This window comes from Nuphar pumila, chromosome 16, assembly GCF_984573655.1.
Source record: "Nuphar pumila chromosome 16, dmNupPumi1.hap1.1, whole genome shotgun sequence".
In the NCBI taxonomy this organism is placed as follows: Eukaryota; Viridiplantae; Streptophyta; class Magnoliopsida; order Nymphaeales; family Nymphaeaceae; genus Nuphar; species Nuphar pumila.
The window spans coordinates 19,473,001-19,496,852 of record NC_143264.1 but is presented as its reverse complement, the minus strand read 5'-3'; the positions used below and the strand labels follow the sequence as shown (position 1 = coordinate 19,496,852).

General features: G+C 37.4%; 1 protein-coding gene across 1 annotated transcript; it reads left to right on the top strand.

The window, feature by feature from the left end:
• The first annotated feature begins 2,531 nt into the window (after positions 1-2,531).
• On the top strand, positions 2,532-17,240 carry LOC149813056 (putative methylesterase 11, chloroplastic). Its single transcript, XM_089991312.1, has 5 exons — positions 2,532-3,011; positions 12,397-12,633; positions 13,818-13,961; positions 15,623-15,754; positions 16,697-17,240. The coding sequence occupies exons 1-5, from the start codon at positions 2,631-2,633 to the stop codon at positions 16,982-16,984; spliced, it is 1,182 nt and encodes a 393-aa protein (XP_089847438.1). The 5' UTR covers positions 2,532-2,630; the 3' UTR covers positions 16,985-17,240.
• The last annotated feature ends 6,612 nt before the right edge of the window (positions 17,241-23,852 follow it).

The window sequence follows — 23,852 nt, the reverse complement described above, 5'->3', positions numbered from 1 at the left end:
GGTTGCTTTTTGTATTCTACTCATCAATTTAGTACATTCATGTGTTACAATTTCCATAATTTGGGGTGTTGGTTGGAATGCTGATGCCTTTGCTTAATGTAGAATTCAAAAATTAAAAATTATAAAATATTATTACTATTTCTTTTATCTACCTTGGAATTTCCAAGCAGATGGTTCAGTATAAGGGTTTTGGAACAGATGGTTCAGCGTAAGGGCACGTTTGAAAGAAAAAACGATGTAGGAAAAGTGATGCAAAATGAAAAAATCTGTACAAAATTTTTGACCCTTCCAAACAAGTCTTTTTTGTTGAAAAAGTTTTTCTAAAAAGTACACTTTTTTAATAAGAAACATTCCTTCTTCATAGGTGGTAGAAGAATGTTTTCTACCAAGACAAAATTTATTTTTACACTCTTCACCACCCATCTCACCACCACCACCCACCATCTCACGGTCGCCACCACTTTCCTCCTCTTCTCCCTCATTTTTTTATATTTTCTCATTCTGTTTTTCCCATGTTACACAAACAAGCGAAAAACTTTCTTTTGAAGAACTTCTCATAAATGTCACAAATCTGGGTATCAAAAAATCTCATAATGAATTAAAAATTTATAAGAACATATAGAGAAATTATTGGCAAATATAAATACTTTCAAATATAAAAATAAATAAAATATGAAAAGTATATTGTTTTATTGTGTTGTAAGTTGTAACCCAACATATTTTTTTTTTTGGAGTCATTCAGATCTCATTCTTGTATATGGTCATAACATGTGCATCCATCATTGGATTAGTTGTTTTCTTCACTCTTGTACCATTTACTTTATCAAGAAGCAAAAATTCATGACTATGAAAATGAAAGACTGAAGACGCAGACATGTATTGGTAATATAGACCCATTCGATTCAAACTTTCTGTCTGGATCCGGGTTGCTAAGCGAAGAATGGGCTGAAGTCACATGGATCCAATCTCCTGCCATTCTTGGTTCCTTATAGGCTCAGTCACATCGGATCCATTTTTTGAGTCTTTTTGGTTCCGTCCAGCTGGCTTGGTATCACCAGACTTGTTTTTCGGTCTTCTTGGATCTGTCTGGGCTAGCGGGGTTAGTACGTACTTGATCAACAGCTTCCTCGGGTCAACACAGTCTTAAAACGTGAACCAGATGGTGTAAGGTCCATGCACAAGTTTGAATTGGATCTAGTAATCCATTGTCTAATTCCTTCTTACAGATTCCAATCAGCGCTGAGAAAGATTAAATCGGGTTGGATCGAATGCATGGATATAGATACAGAAAGTGAGGTCCATTTTGAAGCTTGGATTGAATCTAGGGAGACATGTCTAATTTGACGGGATCCGGATACCGTATAATTTAGTCAAGTCTTGGTCTGAGGATATTCTTGTATAAGTACTCGATCAGTCAGCCTGAGCAAAGGTTGACCTCGACTCAATCTGGGGTCTGTTTTTTACATTTTTAAATCAGACCCGGTTTGACCAGAAGTCTAAGTAAGATCCAACAAGTTTCAATTAAAAAACGTATAGATTTTACAAGCTCTGGTTTCTTTGGTTATCCAAACCATGACTCGGATCCAGTCTTGCCTAAGCTAATCCAGTCAAACACAGGCCAATACCAGCACCTCAAACTCAGACCCCGAAGATCCGGCCCATTCATATTGCCACTAACAATAATCATTTTCGGAATTCCCTTGACGAGGGAAATTTTGCATGTAAATAGCTTGCTTTCCTTAACTTTTTTTCTGGATCCAATATTACCACATTCATTTTGGGTCCGGATTCAATCTAACCTCTTCAGGTCTCATCCGGATCCGAATTCAGATCTACTATTTACATTTTGGATTCCGGATCTATCAGGATCTGGCCTGCACCCAACCCATTTGCACCCCCCTATCCACTTTTTTGGTCCCCATCCCATTCTCACTAGGGGTGTCAACGGGTCGTGTTTACCCGGACCCAACCCAGACCAAACCCTATATGGTCCGGGTATGGTGACAAATACGAACACCTGATTAAGACCCGGCTTCAGACCCAAAGGTAGGATTAATACATGGATCCAGGTATAGTTTGCAAAATTTTATACCAAATCTGGGCCCGACCCAAGTTTCGATTAAGACCCGCAAGTTTTCAATGTAAAAATAATAAAAAATATTATTTTACTGGGTATGGTCTGGGTATATAGTTCATGTAGTTCTTATCGGGTCCGGGTATGATTTCTTTTATGGTCGACCCAATTAAACTTAAGTCCGGACCCGATATCATACCCGAAAATCTGGTCCAAGTCTGATTCTACCTGGATCCGAACCAAACCCGATCCGTTGACACCCCTAAGTTCCTATAACTCCCACTACCAAGCCAAGAATATGTGCAAGTGCCCTCTTCAGTTATATTACCCAATGAACAGGGTCTTTTATGTAATTTTTGAGTTTGAATGGCACTCTCGATATTTTCGCCTAACACAGGGAACAATTTGCACTGTCCTTCGATATATAAACCGTCCGCAGCCAGAAACGGAAAGGGAAGAACCGTGAACCCCGGGAGCTTGTCTCTGCAACTCCTTTTCAATTAATTACCATTTTGTCCCTTCCCTTCTCTCTCTTCCTCGCTCGATGTAGGCGGGCATGGGGAATCTGTCGAGTTGCTTCTCCGTGAAGGAGGAGGTAAACGAGAGGGCGAGGAGCCGGAAGGCGCAGAGGCGTCCCTCGCAGCTGGTGGAGGCGAGGGGCCCGCCCGGGTCGAGCTCGAGGTGGAGGAGGGGCGACCGATCCATGCGGAGGGACAAGCTCGAGGAGACCCTCATCCACGAGCAGGCCCTCGCCGCCCTCCTCCTGCAGCACCAGGACACCAACGGCCTCCTCCCCATCGACCGATCCTCCTCCCTCCGCTTCCCCGCCCCCTCCTCCTCCGCCGGCAGCGTCAAGGCCGTTCTGCCGAGGTGCTCCAGCTCGCGCCCAAGGTCCCTGACTGATCCGCCGCTCCAGCCTCAACAACTCGTCAACCAGGCGAGTCGATGCCCTTTCTCTTTCTCTTTCTCGCTTGAATTTCAGTTTGATTTTGGATAGCATTCATAGTTTTTCCTCTACGTCATGGATCGTCGCTATTCGAGGTGTTTGATTTTGCGTTTGGCTGAGTATTTGTTATGTAAACTCTTCTTCTATGCGTTAGGATTGAATCTCTGGTTGCTTCGCTAGCTTCTTTTATGGTCGAATTGACTGAATTACCATCATGAGTTAGTTGATTTCTTCTTCTGAAGAGATTCTAGATGATTTTAAAGTGCTAACTCAATCCTGTTCCATTGACTGAATTCCGACTATGAGTTGGTTGATTTCTTTGTTTTCTTTCTGAAGAGATTTTATACTGGATGAAATCAATAAAATCTAGTAATTTGGATCGTTTGGTTGATGTTTATATAATCTAATACATGCTTTCCACGATATAAGCTATAGAGATCACATTTATAAGGCTTGATTTACCTAAACTGGTAACTCATTTTTTTGGATGAGTATGGATCATATTAGTTTGTTTCATCATGTTTTGTAGATCAAACCTTAGGGTGCGTTTGAACTGCAGACAGCAGAGAACGGAACAACGTCCTGTCGTGTCCGCAGACATTCCCCTGTCCAAGCATCATTAAAAAAATGGCTTGTTTTGGCTGTCCATCGGTCACTGTTCCATGAGGGGGGCATGAAGCAGCCGCAGATGCCAAATCAGCATCCGTGCATCCCGCGTTTGCGTGGGCCCGCAGATGCACCTGCGACCCGCACTCTGTGCATCCCGCAGACGGGGATTCAAACGCCCCCTTTGAGTTCTGTTATCTCTATAGTTGATTTAGCAGATAAAAAAACTATTACATTAGAGATTTCTTATGGTGAGATAGGTTTTCAAAAGAATCTAAAACTCGATGGCCGGTATTGCATCAAATATTTGCAATAAAAAATTGAGTTTTTTCATTGAAATATATTAATCCAAAACATGTTTTCTAATAACTAAGCAATAACCAACACATCTAAAGAATTTGATTAAGTAAAAAACTTGTGCTGCTATGACTTTGAAGTAGCCCATACCCAAATTGATTAGGACAAACCAATCACACACACAAAAGGACAGCATTTTTTCTATTGCACCAAATCTTTGCAATAAAAAATTGAGTTTTTTCATTGAAATATATTATTCCAAAACATGTTTTCTAATAACTAAGCAATAACCAACACAACTAAAGAATTTGATTAAGTAAAAAACTTGTGCTGCTATGACTTTGAAGTAGCCCATACCCAAATTGATTAGGACAAACCAATCACACACACAAAAGGACAGCATTTTTTCTATTGCACCAAATCTTTGCAATAAAAAAATGAGTTTTTTCATTGAAATATATTATTCCAAAACATGTTTTCTAATAACTAACTAACTAAGCAATAACCAACACATCTAAAGAATTTGATTAAGTAAAAAACTTGTGTTGCTATGACTTTGAAGTAGCCCATACCCAAATTGATTATGACAAACCACACACACACACACACACACACAAAAGGACAGCATTTGTTCTCTCAATAGTTAGTTGTAGAATTGGATTAATTAATTTGTAAATTATTTAGTTGAAATCTTTTAATTTTTGCATTTTTGTTGATATTAGATAATTTTAGTTCAAATTGAATTTGTGTGGAGGAATGTGTATTTAGTTCATATTCCTTTTGTTTTAAGGGCATCTTTTTCTTGCTATATCAAAATTGTTCCAGTTCTGAAATGAATTGCACAAATCTTAGATTTTGTTTCTCAGTTAATTATTGTGTTTGATTGCATAGTTTTGTTGTTTATTCAAAATATTTCATTTTTAAATCATGTTTAATTAATCTTGCAGTGTTTTTTATTAAGTTTTCTTGGCAAGGTAGTTAATCTTGGATTAGTATTGCTAGTTATATATTATTTGGTCAGTCATAACTTAAACTGTTCCCTTGGACAACTAGGAATTTTTTAATCGAATCAACTAATTCTTGTTGTATGCAGTTTTTGTGTGATGCTGGAGGTAGTTGTGAATGTATAAGTGATTTTCTTTTTATAACTATTTTGGATTTAGTTACTTTAATTGAAGTTCTTCTTTTTGAAGTGGAAAGTAGAAGAAAATTTGCTGTTAAGATTCATTCCGAAATGGTAGGAAACACATCAAAGTATTTAAAATTTGTGGGCATTTATCAAAACTTGTGTACAGTTTGGAGAATGTTTCTATAGTTTGGTGTGTGGTGATCCCGCATGATGTTTATTTCCAATTGTTGTGGCTACAGCTCGCATGTGCCAAGTGCTGGAAGTATATGTGCATGTATATGCATTTTCAAGTCTAAATTTGGTGGGAAGTTGTATGAATGTGTAGGTGTGTGTGAACTTGCACCTGGGCTGGGTTTTGGATGACATACCTTGACCAATCAATAAAGAGTGATAGTCACCATAGGAAAATCTTATAGGCATTAATTTTTTTTATTCTTCTTCTTCGTAGTTGTAGTCAATGGGAACATTTTGTTAAATTTTTGGAGTGCCTAAATTTATATTAGTAGAAGAGAAAAATCCTTTTCCCTGTTAGCAAAGAAATACAAAAGCAGATTTTTGAAATCCTAATTGAGACTGCGATAGCTCTAAGAGTAGAATGGGCTGTTTGGTGAAATGTTGCTGGCATGATTTCAGTTTTATTCTATTGACTACTGCAATCACAATTTCTACTTATAATTAAATTGGCATAAGTTTCATGATTAAATATGCTTGTTTTCAAGTTTTCAAATGCTCAGTAGGGCAAGATGAATTGCGCTCTTCCAAAATCTATAATTCTTGGTTAGTCACTTATCATGAACCAAGCATCATGATAGTATGGGCCACCTAGTGGTAATGCTTACAAGGTGATGGCAGCAGTGTTAGTGTCAGTGGTGACTGTTCATTGTTGCTGGGACCGAGTCAATTTTATCTAGGTCTTTTAGCACTGGTGTTAGATTAGGTAAAGCAGCTTCCTTCAGCAGTAGACATCTACACAAGTGAAAAGAAAAATCCAAGACATAAATATGTGCCACTCTAATGCCTCTTTTCCTTGATTGCTTGACCAAAATTATTGGTTCTAATGGTTACATAATCTTCCATCTATTTAAACCTACATCAATGCTCTCATTTTTCCCTTCAATAATGGGCAAGCTGGGGAATGGCTCACATAGGATTTTCCAAAGAGACATCTCTATTAAGTTCGTGAAACTTGACTGATCCAGCTATTATATTCAACCCTAAGTTTGTTGGTGCATTGAATACGATTTCCTGATGATTTCTGGAACTTATACATGGATAAAATTGTTGAACTAATGTGATCCTAGACCAGGTAATTATTTTCTGCAACATTCTTGTTGCTTTTTTCAGGGATTGACTATGAGTTGTGATCTTATTTCTATATGCCAGCATCTGTTCATTTTGGGGAGTCAGGGATTTCACTGCAATTGTATTTCCTTTAATAAGAAACTTGTTCACATACTTGAGAGGTGCCGGAGGAAAAAAAAAATAGAAGAGAAGATAAAAAATATTCATGCACTTCTATAAAATCCAATTTTGTCAGCCACTGTAACCTTGGTCTACTAGTCTGTAGTTGTTGGGTTCAATGACTGGTCTTTGATAAAGTTAGAAATAGGTGTATAAGGTTGGCATGTGAGATCTTTTAACAGCGTCATCCTTGTATGCTGGGAACTTAGGCATGTCTTTCTTGTTGCAAGTCCCTCTTGGCGTAAGTTTGTGTATGTGTGTGTGAGTGCTTGCATGCATTTACTTTTTATTATGTGTGTGCATATACACTCTGAGTTCATTCTCCACTGATTAGTGAGCAAAGAAAGAAATTATATATATAGTAGATGGTAGATGCCTAGCACATTTTTGGCCTACTGCCAGCCTACCGAGCTTTTGAAGGGTGTTTCCATGTTTTCTTTAAATCTGGCCATATAGATGTGATCTACATGCTTGATTTTATAGCAATCGACTCTTGGATCATCCGATTCGGACACACATATAGGTTTTTAATAAGATTTAAAACTCAACGGTCTAAAATTTTCATAAATATTCGATGCATAAAAAAAACCATATTTTTTATCAAAGAAACATGATCCAAGTGTTGTTTCCTAGCAAATCGATCATGTTGAATACATTGACATGGTCAAATTTGCAAAAAACAACACAAAAATGCCTATTTGCTAGCAGGAGACTAGCGGTAGGCCAAAAAAGTGGTACAACCAAAGGAAGGTTCAAAATCTACAACCGATGACAATCGGATGGTTCTCCTTCTCCAATGTTTGAATGTTTCATCAATCGGACCTTATATATTTGTTCTTTATAATTTATTTAGTGAGAAACATGCTTTACACAAAGACTTTTCGACATCTAGACATGTTTTTCAAAATGTGAAAAATCGACGGCTCACAATGGATTTAAAACTTTATGATACAAAGTATTATGGGCCATTGTTTTTTAGCGCTTTTAAAAGCACATTTGAATATCGAAAATTCATAATCTAAAGCATGTCACTTACTAAATGGGTGATAAAAATCTAATATGTAAAGTCTGATTGATAAAAACTCGATTGTTAGAGAAGGAACGCCGTCGATCATATATATATATATATATATATATATATATATATATATATATATATATATATAGAAGGGGGATGGTCCACCCCTTATCCTTCCCCTTCAAAATCTCTACTTAAATATGTTTTTTTGGCAAATCTGACTGTGTGGATGTGATCTACATGGTTAAAAACATATGAATAGACTTTTGGATCACTTTTTTTTTATCTTTAGGTAAGATTTTATAACAAGAAAATTTTCAGAAATTTCAGAACCGCTGATTTTTGGAACCTTGTAAAATCCTATGTTCACCAAAAAAGTTCAACTCAAGAGTCTATTCATATGTTTTCAACCATGTAGATCACATCCATATGATGAGATTTGCCAAAAAAACATATTTAACATAGATATTGTGAAAGGGAGGACAACGGGTGGATCATTTATCGGGTGGACCATTCCCCTTTATATATATATATATATATATATATATATATATATATATATATATATATATATATATATATATATATATATATATATATATATATATATATATATATATATATATATCAACACTTCTGGGGAAAAGAATAGCTTTCCAAAGATGGATCAATTGCAGCAGGTACCAGACTGTCTTCACTCGCACTCGGCTAATAAGCAAGGAGGAGACATCTGCAATCTGCAGCCTCTTTTGTGCTGCTCTTTGATTAGATCTTCTCTCTTTAGAGTAAAAGAGGCCAAATTCTAACTACTAAGGAAAGAAATTCCATTCCCTTAGCTTAAGAAAGAGCTTTAGGAAACACTGAGGCAATGGGTTGTAGCTCTCAAGTAGCAGGGAACTGTTCCAATTCACATTTCTTTGCCTTGCTCGTGTACTTAGCTCGCTCCATTCGATACTGGAAATATTAGTCGACTTGTCCAATAATCAATCCTGCCACCAATGGCTTACGCCACTTTCGTGAAGTATTGAGAATTAGGGGTGTCAACTGGTCGGGTTTACTTGGACCCGATCCGTACCAAACCCTATAGGGTCCGGGTATGGTGATAAATAAGAAGATCCGATTAAGACTCGGGTCCAGACCCGAAGGTCCGTGATGCAACTTTTCGTGAAAGTATTTTAAAAGGTATTTTTCAATAAAAATCATTTATGCAAACCGTGCATCAAATCTTAAAATTCCGGTTCACACCAGTGGTGAAGTCCGGGTCGAACACATGGAACGATTTTAAAAGCTTTTATACTCCACACAATGACAAAACTTTATTGCCTCAAGTAAAAGAATAAATAAAATGTTCTACCCTATTACAGTTGTCTAGCAGAAAGTAAAAATTATTACAACCAAATTAAATGGCCTGCGACCCTAAAATAAAATAAAATAAAATAAAGAAAAGCAAAAAAAAAATTGCAGGGCTCGGTTTGCTTTCACGGACTTGCTTTCTTTTGCTTTGCACGATCACGACCCTAGCGAGAACAATCCCTTCGCACGCGTAAATTCACCTGCAAAATACAAAACAAAAACTAGATTTCTAAAATAACGAGGGTTAGTCTAAAAAAAGTTTTTAGACTAAGCCCATACAAAGTTTTTCTTAAATGGAGAACTTTTCTTCTCTCGATCTCAAGGCTAGGAGGAGGATTTATGTACACTTCCTCATTTAGGTCACCATTTCAAAAGCATTTTTGACATCAAGTTGAAAAATAGGTCACTTCCTAATCGACCCATGTCGTGTAAAACCCGCAGAACCAAGCTGCGAAAATATTTTTAGAGGGTTCAGATTCAGCGTCTGGCCAGATCACACTGATGTTCAGGTTCAGCAGATCACGCACATTTACATGATTTGCATGTGTTGAATCGCTTGGGCATTGGTATTCATGCGAGCTGGTCAGATCACACAATTAATTCATGCACAGAGTCCGGCATGATTGACTGTCGTTAATCGATTAGTCATTGGTAAGAGCATGACCAGATTGGGATGCGAATGATTTAATTTTGTTTGGTCATTGATCATCATACAAGCCGAATAGAATGATTTTTAATTCAACGATCCAACTTGATTTCGTGGATTTGCGTGTTCAGCAAATCATGCAAATCAACATGATCACTTATTCCCAGACCCGCACGGTTTACAACACATTGCACTTTTTAGTTAGGTTTTAATTTTTGTTAAATGTGTAGTTTAGTATTTCATTGCATCTTAGTTTAGATTCTTTTATTTCCTTTACGTAGTTAGTTAACTAGACATTGTTAATAGGCTTCTGTTAAACTTGGGTTATAGATCATGTTATACTGACACTGCTCTTTTTTTAAAGGATACAAGTACTGACATTGTTATTCTTCTGTTATACGTAATATGATTATTACAGAGAGTGACAAACATGGGGTTGGTGAAATTAAGATGATTCTTAAAAATTATTTTGATATGTCTGACCTTGATTTTCTAAGATATTTTCTAGTTATCGAAGTGATACTCACCTAGATGATATATCTTGTCCCAAATAAAGCTAATTGCAGATATCATTGTCAAATCTTAAATTTCTAATGATAAGAAGGTTAACACGTGGGAGACTGTCAATGCAAAATTAAGATTGGAAGATAAAACTCCTCTTAAAGATCCAACTCCATACTGACAACTAATTGGATCTTTGACGTACTTATTCATTGCAAGACCAAACATTGCTCATGTTCTGCATTCAACCAATCAATTTCAATAAGGGTTATCGGAAACACTATAGCACTCAGGGAAGCGTGCTTCCTCTAAACACATTTTGGAAATGCAAAATGCATAACTTCTGAAATGTGTAGGAAAGCAACCCTTTTAAATGGGAAGCACGCTTTTCATTATGGGTAAGTGTGCTTCCCATTTCGCTTCTCACTTGCGTCTCGTTTGCTTCTCACTCGCTTCTTAATATCAGGAAGTGAATTTTCTTTTTTGGGGGGGCTTGGAGCCTTTAACAATTTTTTTTTTCCAAATAGCGGGAAAACTCGATTCTGCTTCCCACTCACATCCTAGGTCACTTCCCTCTTTGTTTTCTCTTCACTTTCGGTTCGCTTCCTAGGTCACTTCTGGTTTGCTTCCCTTCTCGCTTTTGAGACAATTCTCGGTTCTCTTCTAAGTCGTCCCATGCTTCTTGCTTCCTAAAATTTTAGAAGTATCTTGCTTCTTACTTTTGCTTCTCGAATCACATCTCTCTCTTTCTTTCTTGATTGACAACTCTGGTTTCAACATGCACCAACTACTATGCATATGAGTGTTATATTAAGAATTGTCAGGTATATCAAAAATTTTATATCCAAAGAGCTATTTTTATCTTCTTCTTCCTCTTTAGATTTAATTACTTATACTGATGCAGATTGAGGAGGTAATCTTAATGATAGAGTCTCAACTGCTGGTTTTTGTATATTTTTAGGAGACTCTTATATCTTGGAGGTCTAAGAAACAACAAAATGTCTCTTTATCATCAACTGAAGCTGAATATCGAGCCATGACAACAACTATGAAAATTATCTGGCTAAGGAGTATTCTCAAAGACGTGAGCTTAGTCATCTCTAGTTCATCGAAGATGTGTTGCGACAATAAAAGTGTTATCTACATTGCAAGCAACCACACCTTCCACGAATGAACCAAGCATATAGAGATTGACTGTCATTATGTCAAGGAAGAATACTTAAGAGAAACGATAGTCTTAACTACTGGTTTTTGTGTGTTTTTAGGAGACTCCCTTATATCTTAGAGGTGTAATAAACATAAAGTCTCTTTATCAACTTAAGCTAAATATCGAGTCATAACAACAACTATGAAAATTATCTGGCTGAGGAGTCTTATCAAATATATGGGCCTAGTCATCTTTAGTCTATCGAAGATGTGTTGTGACAACAAAGGTGCTACTTACATTGCAAGCAACCACACTTTCTATGAACAAATCAGGCATATAGAGATAAACTGCCATTATGTATAGGAAGAATACTTGAAAGAAACGATTGAGTTGCCCTATGTGACTTCGGAATGTCAGTTGTCACTAAGGATTTGCCTTCACCTTGTTTTGTATCTCTTTTTTGGCAAACTTTCGGTGATCACACCGTAAGTTTGAGGGGAAGTGTTAAATTATAGTGTTGTATATATACATCTATATGCATATATGATTATATATATGCATATAATTTATATATATGAATATTTTCTCATTGTAATAGGTTTGCCCATATAGGGGCATTTTTGTCTTTTACATGTTTGTAATTAGTTCTGTTCATTAGGGGCAGTTCTGTCATTTTATATAATTTTTGTTGTTTATCTTCTTATTTTCATGCAAGGGCATATTGGACTTTGTCCAATATAGCTGTTGGGATGTCCCCAACAACTATAATTATAGCCGTTGGGAGCATCCCAAGGCTACATTGGATACCAATGCCTATTTAAAGGGGGTTAAACCCCTTCTCTTATTATGCTTTATCAAGCGTTGTTCAAGTGAATAAAAAGTTATTATTTTTATGTTTTGTGCTTGCCCATAGTGGCTATTGTTTGCACTTTTCCGTTTTTTGTGATTGTTTCTACTTTCTACTTAGTTCTTGTACTGTCCCTTGGTGGACTAGTGCTTGTGCACACTTTATTGTGTTCTTGTATGCCCTTAGTGTGCTCTCTTATGTACTTCTGCTTGTTTCATTACATATATGTGTGTAATGTATTTCCTGTAGTTGTTGAAATTTTATATTAAATTGGATGTCATAACCTTGCTATTTTTCCATTGATTTCATGTTTCCCTCTTGTTTTGGTTTCTTACCAATCATGTTACTTGCTTTTACTTTTGTATAAACAGGACCTAAAGATAGATGACTTAGAGACAAACAATTTTGTACTTGTTCATGGAGGTGGCTTTGGTGCCTGGTGTTGGTACAAAACCATCGCTCTTCTTGAGGAAGGTGGATTTAGGGTCACTGCCATTGATCTGGTTGGCTCGGGAATAGATACTTTTAACCCAAACAATGTTACAAGCCTTTCCCAATATGTCAAGCCACTTACAGATTTCCTTGAAAAGCTTGGAGATGGAGAGAAGGTTGGTTATCTTACTCTAATTTACTTGTAGCATTTATTGTCGTGAAGCATCCATGTGTAGTGCATGGTGCACAGCAATTTATCTATATCTATATGATGGAAACTACCTGCTACTCATTTCTTATTAACACATAAGCACCTGCATCTGTAAAATTCTGTGGATAACATATTTCTTATTGAGTATGCATACATTTCAAAACATGCCATGTTCACATTTCTTATTTAAATACCTACTCTATTAAGAACTAATTATTTTAGTGCAGTCTTTGGTGCTCTAAGCTCCCATTTATTGGAAATAAATGCATGAGGGAAGTTCAAATAGGTTGTTACTCAAATTATATCAAAAGGAAACACAGAATTGTTTTGTGAAATGTATTGCATCCATTGATGCAACCCACAAGATTGCACTATAGGTTTTCTTTTCCTTTTCCTTTTCTTTTCATGTAGGCCAAAGACACACAAATCTTACTTGAGTTCAGAAGGAAACCATAGATTTTGCTTCATGAGCATGGTTATACTTTATTTAACAGCTTGTTTCAGTGATGCTTGTTTTTTCGGCCATAATTTGGCGAATGTTAAGCATATTATCACGGAGGAAAGAGCTCTAGAGGTATTTAGTTTTTGAATCCAGATAGGAAGTGACTGATATTTTCTGTCAATTGTTTTATGCTGCTGTCTATAGTAACCTCTTCTCAAGCCTGTCAGTTTCCTGGTCTCTCGTGGCAGGTCTTAATGAATATTCATTTTGGAATTTTTTGAGATTTTTTCTCTAATTTCTGCTTTTGACTAAAACAGAAGTTTGTCAAAGGTTCACAATGTGTAGATGGAATGGCATATTTGCTGTGACGTTGTTGTCCATAAGTTTGTAGCAGCATATTGAAGAGACGTTATTGTGTCCATAGGTTTGTAGTCTGGATTATTGGTTCCCTCATCCCTGCACTTTGTAAGAGGGTACTGCTGTTAACCATTGCAGGGAATGGTGTATTTATGCCTCTGATGATCTTCTATTGAATCCAACTTCTGGTGAATGTGTCGTTTGAATGGGATAGCATTAGCAACTATAATTGGCTAAAAATTTCTTCTTTGAAAAGCATGCTACATTTTCACACGACCTTTCCTTTAGGAGTGTAAAAAATTTGAAATGATTGGATTCTCAATATTCTTTTCGGTGAATTCCTTGTGCAGGTGGTTTTAGTGGGCCATGACTTTGGAGGTGCTTGCATATCATATGCCATGGAGGCTTTTCCATGCAAGATTGCAAAGGCTGTTTTCACTTCTGCAGCAATGCTGACAGATGGGCAAAGCACCCTGGACATGTTTTCTGACCAGGTTTATTTAATACTCTGTTACTTGGATAAAAACACAAAAGCCTATGCTTAAAATTCATGGAACTTATGCATCATTGAGAATTGTGATAATCATCTCATATAACTTTGTATTTTTCTTGGTACATAGCTCCAACTACATCAGCACCTAGGTGACACTTGGTCAATGCTTGCATTTGTAGTCTGCCAGTTTCGGAATTCAGCCAGAATTTTTCTGAACGTCACAGACCTCATTGTTGAGATTGTCTCAGTAAGGGATTTTACAAAAATTAATTGTTGTAAAAACAAACTCTTGGGAAAGTCTTAGCAAATTAAAACATAGAAAAAATATTTAACAAATTAGAAACAAAACTCAGAGAAATATAGGGAGGGCATTGCTGGTAGGAGATCCCTCTTCTCTTTTTTTTTTCAAAAGGATAAAAACCGAGGCATTACGTGTAGTCAACAACTCCCTCTTTGAGAGAGAGAGAGTATTAACTATGCCATTTAATTTGTTTACCTCTCTTTTAGTCCTATTTTAATTTTGTTACCTTTCTTTTTTGGTCCTATATCGATAAGTGAAGGCTTGGGAGGCCTCTTCATTAATCATAAAAGATGGTTCCACTTTCCCCTTAGTTGCCTGTTGGTTTGAATTTACCCCTTAAAAAATAAAAGAGGTATGTTAACTGAATGGTGTTTTTGCCATTTATGTTTCAAAAAAATAACCTAATTATTATATACTTGGTTTCTTAAAAAAAACACGATAAATCTGTGATAAAATTGTGATAAACTCAATTACGGTAATAGATTGAAATCTTGCGTTTAAATCACTTATTTTTTGTTTAGTTTGTAGATCGTGATTTTTTCATGATAGATTTCAAAATATGGTCGATATTTGTTACTATTGTTGTGAAGTTGTATCCGGTAAATTTTATTCTTGATCTCTTCATGATTTATATTATGCATTGAAGTTTTTTTATTGCTATCATATCAGCAGTGTTGTCACAAGTGTGACTTGAAGTGCATGATCTATCATTTTGTGCAAACTACATGAGCTGATTATGGGATTTACTAATCGGTGATTGGATCCACAACACTGTTGAGTTGGCCACAACCACCCTGGTTGCTGTTGAATGCAGGCTTGCCCTGTTACACGTCCATTGAGGGCGTAACTGGGCAAGTTAGTCAAGAGGTTCAGTTTTAGATGGTTGTCATTTAGCTTTTGTATCAGTTCCAAACAAACACCAAGATATATGGTATTTTGAAAATATAGTGATATCATTGCAATATAATGAAATAAAGGATTAGAAAGGGAAATATAGTGATATTTTCAAAATACTCATTTAAAATATTATAATATTATTTCAATAATGTTTTAATATTACCACTATGTTTTCAAAACTTTTATATTAAAGGCTAGCACAGTTGGAGGTCTTTCTTTTGGGAAGACCTAGATGATGGTGAACAATTAAAATATCTCATGTTTTCTGACTCTTTTGAAGTTCTTGGACAGTCCTTTGGTGTATGAATAAGAATTTACTAATCATAGTCAATAAGTCACTTGATTGGCATATAATATTACTGTTACAGTTTTCTTTCTATTAGTAAAACTGTTGAAATTTTCGTTCATATGGTTTTGTTAATGGCTATCCTGTACGATTAATGCTTTGGGTTTTGCCATTTTAGGCAGGTCTTGATGATCTGATGCGACAGTCTCAGATATTCTTATATATGAATGGGAGCGACCACCCACCAACTGCTATTGATCTGGACAAGTCATTATTGAGGGACTTGTTATTTAACCAAAGTCCTTCCAAGGTATGGAGCTTTGAATCTTTTAATAGAAGTAAAAACTGTTGCGTCTTTCTTTTTGTGGGGTTACTCTGTAAAGTATGACTTGTTTTCTGAGGCTCTCTTGAGGTGAAAGATGATGTCCAAATGAAAGATCTCATCATCTTTTCTTAACTAATGCAGAAACCCTATCTTGACCATATGCCTCTCACTCAAAAAGGGAAAAAAAAAATAACCCGAAACAATCTGGTGATATCACCAACTCAGAGCCAGGTCTGTCAGTGACCAAAAAATGATGGTTACAGCCATATGTTCTTTCCTTATGGTGAACCTTGGTGACTTGCATACTGGATCCAATCTTTTTCTGTGACATGGATCTTATCTTCACATCATCTTTGGTGTATGTTTTAAAGCTCAATTTCTTTGACTTGAAATATTTGGAATTATCTCTGGTTCACATCATAAATAAGACACCTCTCTTCTGGAACTAATTTCCTCTTTAGTAGCAGTGGTTTGTTGAAAATTTGTTTCGTTGGTCTTGAGTGTTGAATCTACTGTTGTAGACATGGAGATGGTCTCTAAGGCTCTGTTTGGAAGCCTGTGTTGGGAGCTGTGATGGGGATTCCATGAACTCTCGTTGGTCTCCATTGTTGGGCCTCCTGTATTTGGGATGGAGAAGGGAGATCAGTGTGGAGATGGGAGGGGCAATCTCGCACAAAATCACTGATTTTCAAAAACTTTCCAGAAAGGATGTTATTATCAAATCTGTGGATTTCCCCTCTCATCGCCTCCCAAAACTGACTCCCAAACAGAGACTAACATGTCAAGATACTTGGGCAAGAACTTGGTCATAGTAAGCTGTGTGATCACACTGGACCCTTAAAGAGTCAAAAGTAGGTCCTCATTCTGTTGTTTGCAACTAAATTGTGCTGCAATGTAGGTTTGTCTGACTGTTTTGTCTTTATGAAGGATATTGCATTGGCATCAGTTTCTATGCGTCCAATGCCATTTGCGCCAGTTTTGGAGAAGCTCTCTCTTTCAAATGAGAAATATGGTTCGGTGCGACGGTTTTTCATAGAGACAGCTGAAGACAATGCAATTCCTCTTCCTGTACAGCAGAATATGATCAAGTTGAATCCTCCGGAGCGAGTTTTCCGGCTTAAGGGTAGTGATCACTCTCCATTCTTCTCGAAGCCTCAGGCTTTGCATAAGCACTTGGTTGAGATAGCTAAAATTCCTTTGCTACCTACCGGGTGATGCACACAGACATTCACTGGGCATCTCCAAAATTAGAATGGAGGGAGCAGTCTTAAATTTAGATGCTTGAATGCACGCATGCAAGCGTGGAGACATGCTTGATGCTGCACCACCACCACACACAAAAAAAATATGAGTTAGGATGTAGATTATGTAATGTTGAAATTTTGGCTTAGTTATTATTTGTCTTTGGTATTTCATTGTTAATCCGGATAAGTATTTTTCATCAAGTAGATCCCTTTAATAATTTGATTAATTCTAGAGTGATAATTATATTATATTCCTCACTTCGGTATTTTTCTAGGTACTTAGTTATTGAATGTTTGATTCGGCCTATCTCACAAGGATGGTAACAACCGCTGCAATGTCGATTGAGTCTCAACTATCGGTAAAGCAGTGGATACTTCGCCTAAATGAGAACTTGGTGTAGTGGTTTTTTCCAAAAAACAGGGATTATAACTCATGAGGCGAGGACGATGTGAAAATTCAAATTTTTTTAAAAAAAAGGCACTAGGGCATGGGATTTTGCTGATTAAAAAATTAATTTTGATTTTTTAATTAAAAAAATGTATTTTAAGTAAAATATAATTGAAGATGATAAAAAAGATTACAAGTATTAAAGTAATATCCGTACATGATGTTCATTTCACCGTCATGGGGTTCTGTTTTATGTCACGTAGATACAAGTGTAATACATATGAAGGCATGAATACATGATTTTCTAAAAAAACACAGACATTAGGGAACGTAGCTTTTAATATTCAATTATATAAAAATAGTTTTGATAATTCTAAATTTAATATATAAGAATATGTGTGCTGATAATACATAAATATTACAAAAAACGAGCTTACTATCTTTCAAAAATGGCTTGTTGAAAATGCATCCTTCTCGTGCCCAAAATTGTTAATTCCAGACTTTTTTCAGTCATTTTTACTCCTCACAAGTGAACCTTTTGATGTTTGCATGATAGATATGACTATCTTGAATCTCAATACAGATGATTTACATTTGAAATGCACATATTTTTTGTTATTCTCAAGTTTAGTGCAAATCTTTTAGAATTTAAAAGTTGAAGCTTGATAGATTTGTGTCGTACATTTGCAGACATCTTGACCTACGTGCAGACAACATGAGAACCTTAACTAAAAACTCATATGAAGGCAGGATGTCTATAAACGTTTGTTGTGATTTTCATAAATGTATGTTGCAAATGTACTTACCTTCACATGTTTTCTAATTTGAATTTGGCAGGTTCACATTACATATTTACAGGCGTCCCGACCTTTGCACAGAAACCATGTGAACCTCTTTTAACTAAAAATTATATAAAGTCAGGATTATTTTAACATGCTAATGTCATAATTTTAACTTACGATTCTTGATATTATTTTAACATGCAAATATATGTGAATCTCTTGTTAAGTCAATGTCATTCTATTTTAACTTGTGAATGTTATTTTGTGAATGTCCTTATCTTTCCATGATTTTTTATTCATATAAAGTCATTCTCTTTTGACAGTTTTTTATCATTTTTTGCTTTTCTTTAGAATCCTAACATTTTTTCTTTTAGAATCCTAACCCTTTCCTCTCTCCTTGCGGCGATTCCTCGGTAATTTATATTCCAACATTCTAGTGAGGTTGTAACAACTTCTTGGTCAACCTTCCTCATCTTTCGGTCCCCAAAACTTAGAATGAAAAGTGAGTTTCATATGTTATATTGCATTCTTAAAGTTTTGAGTTATATATATATATATATATAGATGATTTATGTTTGTTTGCTTATGTTTTATTTAATATTTGACACTGGATTGCACGTTTATTGTTGGTTTGTTTTTGGGTTATGAGGTTAGGGTTGACTGTGTACAAGTATTCAATTGAGATAATGAGGTTAAGGTTGATTTTTTTGGTTTTAAGTGTGAGACAATAGTTGTAGTTAGTGTATATAGTTGTGTTATTGAATGTATGAAGGCTATATGTATGTGTTTTTGTTGCATGATAATTTTTTTTTATTCATGATATGTGGTTAGTATCTACACTTTATATCACGCCTGAGAAGGAGATGATTACTTTCTCCCTCAAACTTGATTTTCAATGCACTCATAATATGGTTGAGTATGAAGCTTTAATACAAGGTCTGAGAATTCTGCAAGACTTCAATGTTAAGAGCGTACATGCTTTTGGTGACTCGCTGCTCGTTGTCAGCCAAGTCAAAGTTGAATGACAGGTAAAAGATCAGAAGCTACTTCCTTATCAGAAGATTGTTCTAGCTCTCATCGATAGCTTCAATGAATTCCAGCTTTTTCATATCAAAAGAGAATTTAATCAAATAGCTGACGACTTAGCCAGCCTAGGCTCTATTATGTCTTTAAGAAATGGCAAATCTTGTCACTCTTTCGAAATTGGCAGACTTGATCAGTCTGTCTTCATTCCAATTATGCAAGTCAACCAGGCGGAGCAGAAGAAGAAGCCCTGGTACCAAGATATCAAGAATTTCATCGAGACCGGTGAGCTTCCACCAGAATTGTCAAAGAGGGAACAAAAAGTGATTTAACGCATGTCTGCTCGATATTTTATTCTTGTCGATGTTATTTATCGCCGTGGGTTCAGTGTCGAGTATTCCAGATTCTTGAACGAAGATGAAGCCAAAGAAGTCATACGAGAAGCACACGAAGGTATTTGTGGTGGCCACGTTGGTTATCAAACTCTTGTTAAGCAGATCATTCATGCAGGGTATTATTGAAAAACCATGCAACAAGACTGCTATCATTTCGTAAAGAAGTGCATTCAATGTCAGATGCACGCACCTTCCATCCATGCACCGACCACATATTTACAATCAGTTGTATCTCCATGGCCATTTTTCATGTGGGCCTTCGATGTTATAGGTCCAATTACTCCTTCTGCTTCCAATGGTCATAAGTATTTTTTAGCCGCAACAGAGTACTTCACCAAGTGGGTTGAGGCTGTCACTCTGCGTACAGTGAAAGGCCGACATGTGGTTTCGTTCATCCACAAGAATATTTTTTATCGTTTTGGCATACCACATGATATTGTTTCAGATAATGGTACTCATTTCAAGAATGAGAGCATGAAGATCTTTTGTTTGAAATTCAGAATTCACCATCATTTCTCAGCCCCCTACTATCCCCAAGTAAACGGTCAGGCAGAAGCTACAAATAAAATTTTGATCCGCATTTTGGAAAGAATCGTTGAGACAGGTCGTGATTGGCAGGAGAAAATCCATGATGCGCTCTGGGCCTATCGAACTACCATTTGGACCCTCACCAACGCAACTCCTTCAGAGCTTGTTTATGGAACCGAAGTGGTATTACATCTTCATATTCAGAAGCCCACTCTTAAATTCGCATCTCTTCTAGAGCTACTGCTCGATCAGTATCAACAACAGAGGTTGGTACAACTTGATCTACTCGATGAGAGAAGACTCAAGGTGACAGAGCACGCTCAATCTTATCGCCAGAGGATAGCTAGGAAATATGTCAAGTTAATCATCGAAAGAAGATTTTGAGTTAACGATCTGGTCCTTAGATTAACTACTCATCTCAAACATCGCCCACGCGGAAAATGGTCAACAAACTGGGAAGGTCCCTACGTGGTCAAAGAAGCATTATCACACAATTCATATTGTCTAATTAATGCAGATGGAGTAGAATTACCTGATCCTATCTGTAACGCTCCAAAAGTTTGACTCGAGAAAGAAAAAGATTTGAATCAAAATACCTTTAAAAAAAAATCAAAGTTGTAGCAAGGATTTTCAAAAATACCAAAGGATAAAAAAAAAACACGAGTCAAATCTTCTGGGTACGTTAGCAAAAAGACTCATCACAAATACAAGCTCATTTTTAAGCCAAAGTAGTGAGTAGAGAATAAAAAGTTCATTCATAACAGAAAGAGTTTACTTTATACAATGAAAAAGGGTGTCCACCCCCAAAACAACAAAAAAAGGTACAAAACAAAGTAGCCAGCGAGTCGACGAGAGAGGCAAGGCTTTGACTACGTAGCTTCAGCACCATCGCCAGTAAGAAGAGCTACCTGTCACCTACACTCATAAGGAAATGGGGTCAGTCCTGAAAACTGGTAGGTGCGCAAAAGGAATAAAATGAACTAATCTAAAGCATGCTTGAACAGAAGCAAGCAAAAACGGATGCAATCTACGCAAGTGAACAGCAAAGCTAACAGGTATGTCATAAACTTAAACGAACTAGTAGTACAGTGATATCAATGCAACTGTAAGCAATCATACACAGGCTTATCATGCATACCTTCCAACTATCGTAAGCACAGACAGATAGTAAGGTAAAAGCAAACAGTACGAGAATAAATAAAGGTGAGCATGCCATACGTGTGATCTGATTTTTATCTGGACATTGTGGGTACGCACAATGTATAAACATAGAAACAACCGAGAACCTTTCAGGGGTCCATTATGCCAAATATCTTATTATACCCTGAAGGATTGACTGAGTCCGCTCCTAAGGGGACAACCTGTGGTCGAGAGAGCAAGTCCCCAAAGGCTAGAAAGGGCCCACGGATGCATCCAACTTCTGCAGAAGTGCCGGGCGACTACCACCTAGGATACTTATGGTGACGCCAACTCCCCTACCTTCGATGACTGGGGAAGTCGAGCCTTTGCTCGAAATGGCCATGAATGGCTTGTTCACCAAAGGGTTTGTACCATCCATCCTCTCTCTTAATGAACCAGCCCGAACAAGCACGATGAAGGGTTATTCATCATCATCGCCTTGCTCTATATGCCCTGGTCTATCCGACCCACTCGAGCATCTTGCCTGTGAAGGCGCATGTTTATCGTTTAGTGAGATATTCAAAAGCCGAACATAAGGCCCATTCACTCTGCGCTACGCATCATAGCATCGCATGATACTGCCAAGAGATATAGCTAAGTTTATAGCCACAATTCGCCAAGAATACGCAAAAGAGATCAAGTACTGACAGCAATTTCTAAAAGAAACCTGCAAGGCAGAACAACAGCATAATCGAAGTCTATATAGCATAAGCGAGAAATGAGTCAGCATAAGTAAGCAAAGCAATAAGTAAGGTGCGAAAATGTAATAGTCAAGGCGCATAAAGCGCGGGGCAACAGGAAGTAAAGTACTGTAAAAGTAAGCTGGACAAGGATCGCGAAACCGCGTCCTTGAGTTTAAAAGACAGAAAAGAAAGCCTAGGCACATATAGCGCGACGGCAGCAGAAAGTAAAATACTGATAAGTAAACAGGACAAGGATCGCGAAACCGCGTCCTTGAGTTTAAAAGACAGAAAGGAAAGCCTGGGCACATATAGCGCGGCGGCAGCAGAAAGTAAATGCTGAAAAGTAAACAGGACAAGGATCGCGAAACCGCGTCCTTGAGTTTAAAAAAGACATACATATACGTATATAAGCAAATTGTTTAATTATTTTTCATTTAGTTCAGTTTAGTTCATTCAAATCCTTTCACGCAACTTTCCCCTACCTTGGGGAGTCGCGGATTACTGCACGCCTGCGGGCGTAAGTTCGAAGGGTCTCGAGCCACGAGATACGCTAGCGCTCTGTCGTGCAACCTGCACACGTTAAAGAGGTCAGCATAAGTCAAAAGCAAAACAATCCCAAACGGCAAGCGGCAGCAAGGGCTGAGCCTTGCTGACAAACAAAAGAGACGACAGGGGGCCCCTGCTCCCTGTCGGCAAACAGAACAATGACAGGGGGTTCCGCCCCCTGCCAACAAAAACAAAGGCAAGGGGCCAGGCCCCTTGCCGCCAAACAGATAACGGTAGGAAGGCCAGGCCCCCTACTGACAACCAGAGGTGACAGGGGGCTCCGCCCCCTGCCAGCAAACACAAAGGCAAGGGGCCAGGCCCCTTGCCGCCAAACAGATAACGGTAGGGGGGGGGGGGAGACACCACCAAAGTGGCAGCCGGAGGGCGATCAGACCTTCGCCGGTCGGTGCGCCGCCGGAGCAGAGCCGAGAACGAGAGGGGGAGAGAGAGAAAGTGAGAGAGTCGAGCGAGGGAAAATGCCCTCGCCCGAGGCACCCTACCCCCCTTTTTAAAAGGGGTGCGTACCGGCTTCTCGAAAATTCGAGAAGCCGGGTCCGGGATCGCCAACTGACCAGGACACGTGTCTGGCGCGTGTCCGACTCGTGTCAGACTCGTTGTTTTTTTTTTTCCAGGTATTACACTATCAATGCCCGACATCTGAAGAAATTCTACACTTAGAAAACTTTTATTCTATCTTTTATATTATTCAACGAATTTCCTTCAATGATGATTGAATTATTCTTTATCTGAACATCTTCCTCTCGGAATATACGGGGGCATCTTTTGTTATGAAACTTCTCTTTTGTTTAGAATATCCTATATGCAGGTAGAATCAAAATCTCCCACCATTCATTTGCATTTATTACATCCATTTGCATCTATTTGCATTCACCTGCATTTATTTGCATTCATTTGCATCCATTTTATTACCCATTCAGGACAAGAGATAAATCCTGAGACCCCAGCAGTGTCCAAGTCATTGTGAGGCTGAAGATTGAAAAATCTCTCATCACAGTCAATGGGTACCTTTTTTAAAATCCAGTGCTCGTACTACTGCATTTTTTAAATTCAGTGCTCATAGTGGTACATTTTAAAAATTCAGTGCTCGTACTGATACATTTTCAAAATCCAGTGCTCGTACTAGTACATTATCAAAATTCAGTACTCGTACTGGTATATTTTCAAAATCTGGTGCTTGTACTGGTACATTTTTAAAATTCAGTGCTCGTACTGGTACATTTTCAAAACTCAGTGCTCGTACTGATACTTTTTCAAAACTCATCAATCGTGTTGGTGCTTCTTCAAAATCTGGTTT

Excerpts from the sequence above, each read along its gene's own strand:
- LOC149813056 (XM_089991312.1), top strand. The coding sequence starts at position 2,631 with ATGGGGAATCTGTCGAGTTGCTTCTCCGTGAAGGAGGAGGTAAACGAG. Across the intron at positions 3,012-12,396 it reads CTCAACAACTCGTCAACCAG|GACCTAAAGATAGATGACTT; the intron begins GCGAGTCGATGC and ends TTGTATAAACAG. Across the intron at positions 15,755-16,696 it reads TTAACCAAAGTCCTTCCAAG|GATATTGCATTGGCATCAGT; the intron begins GTATGGAGCTTT and ends GTCTTTATGAAG.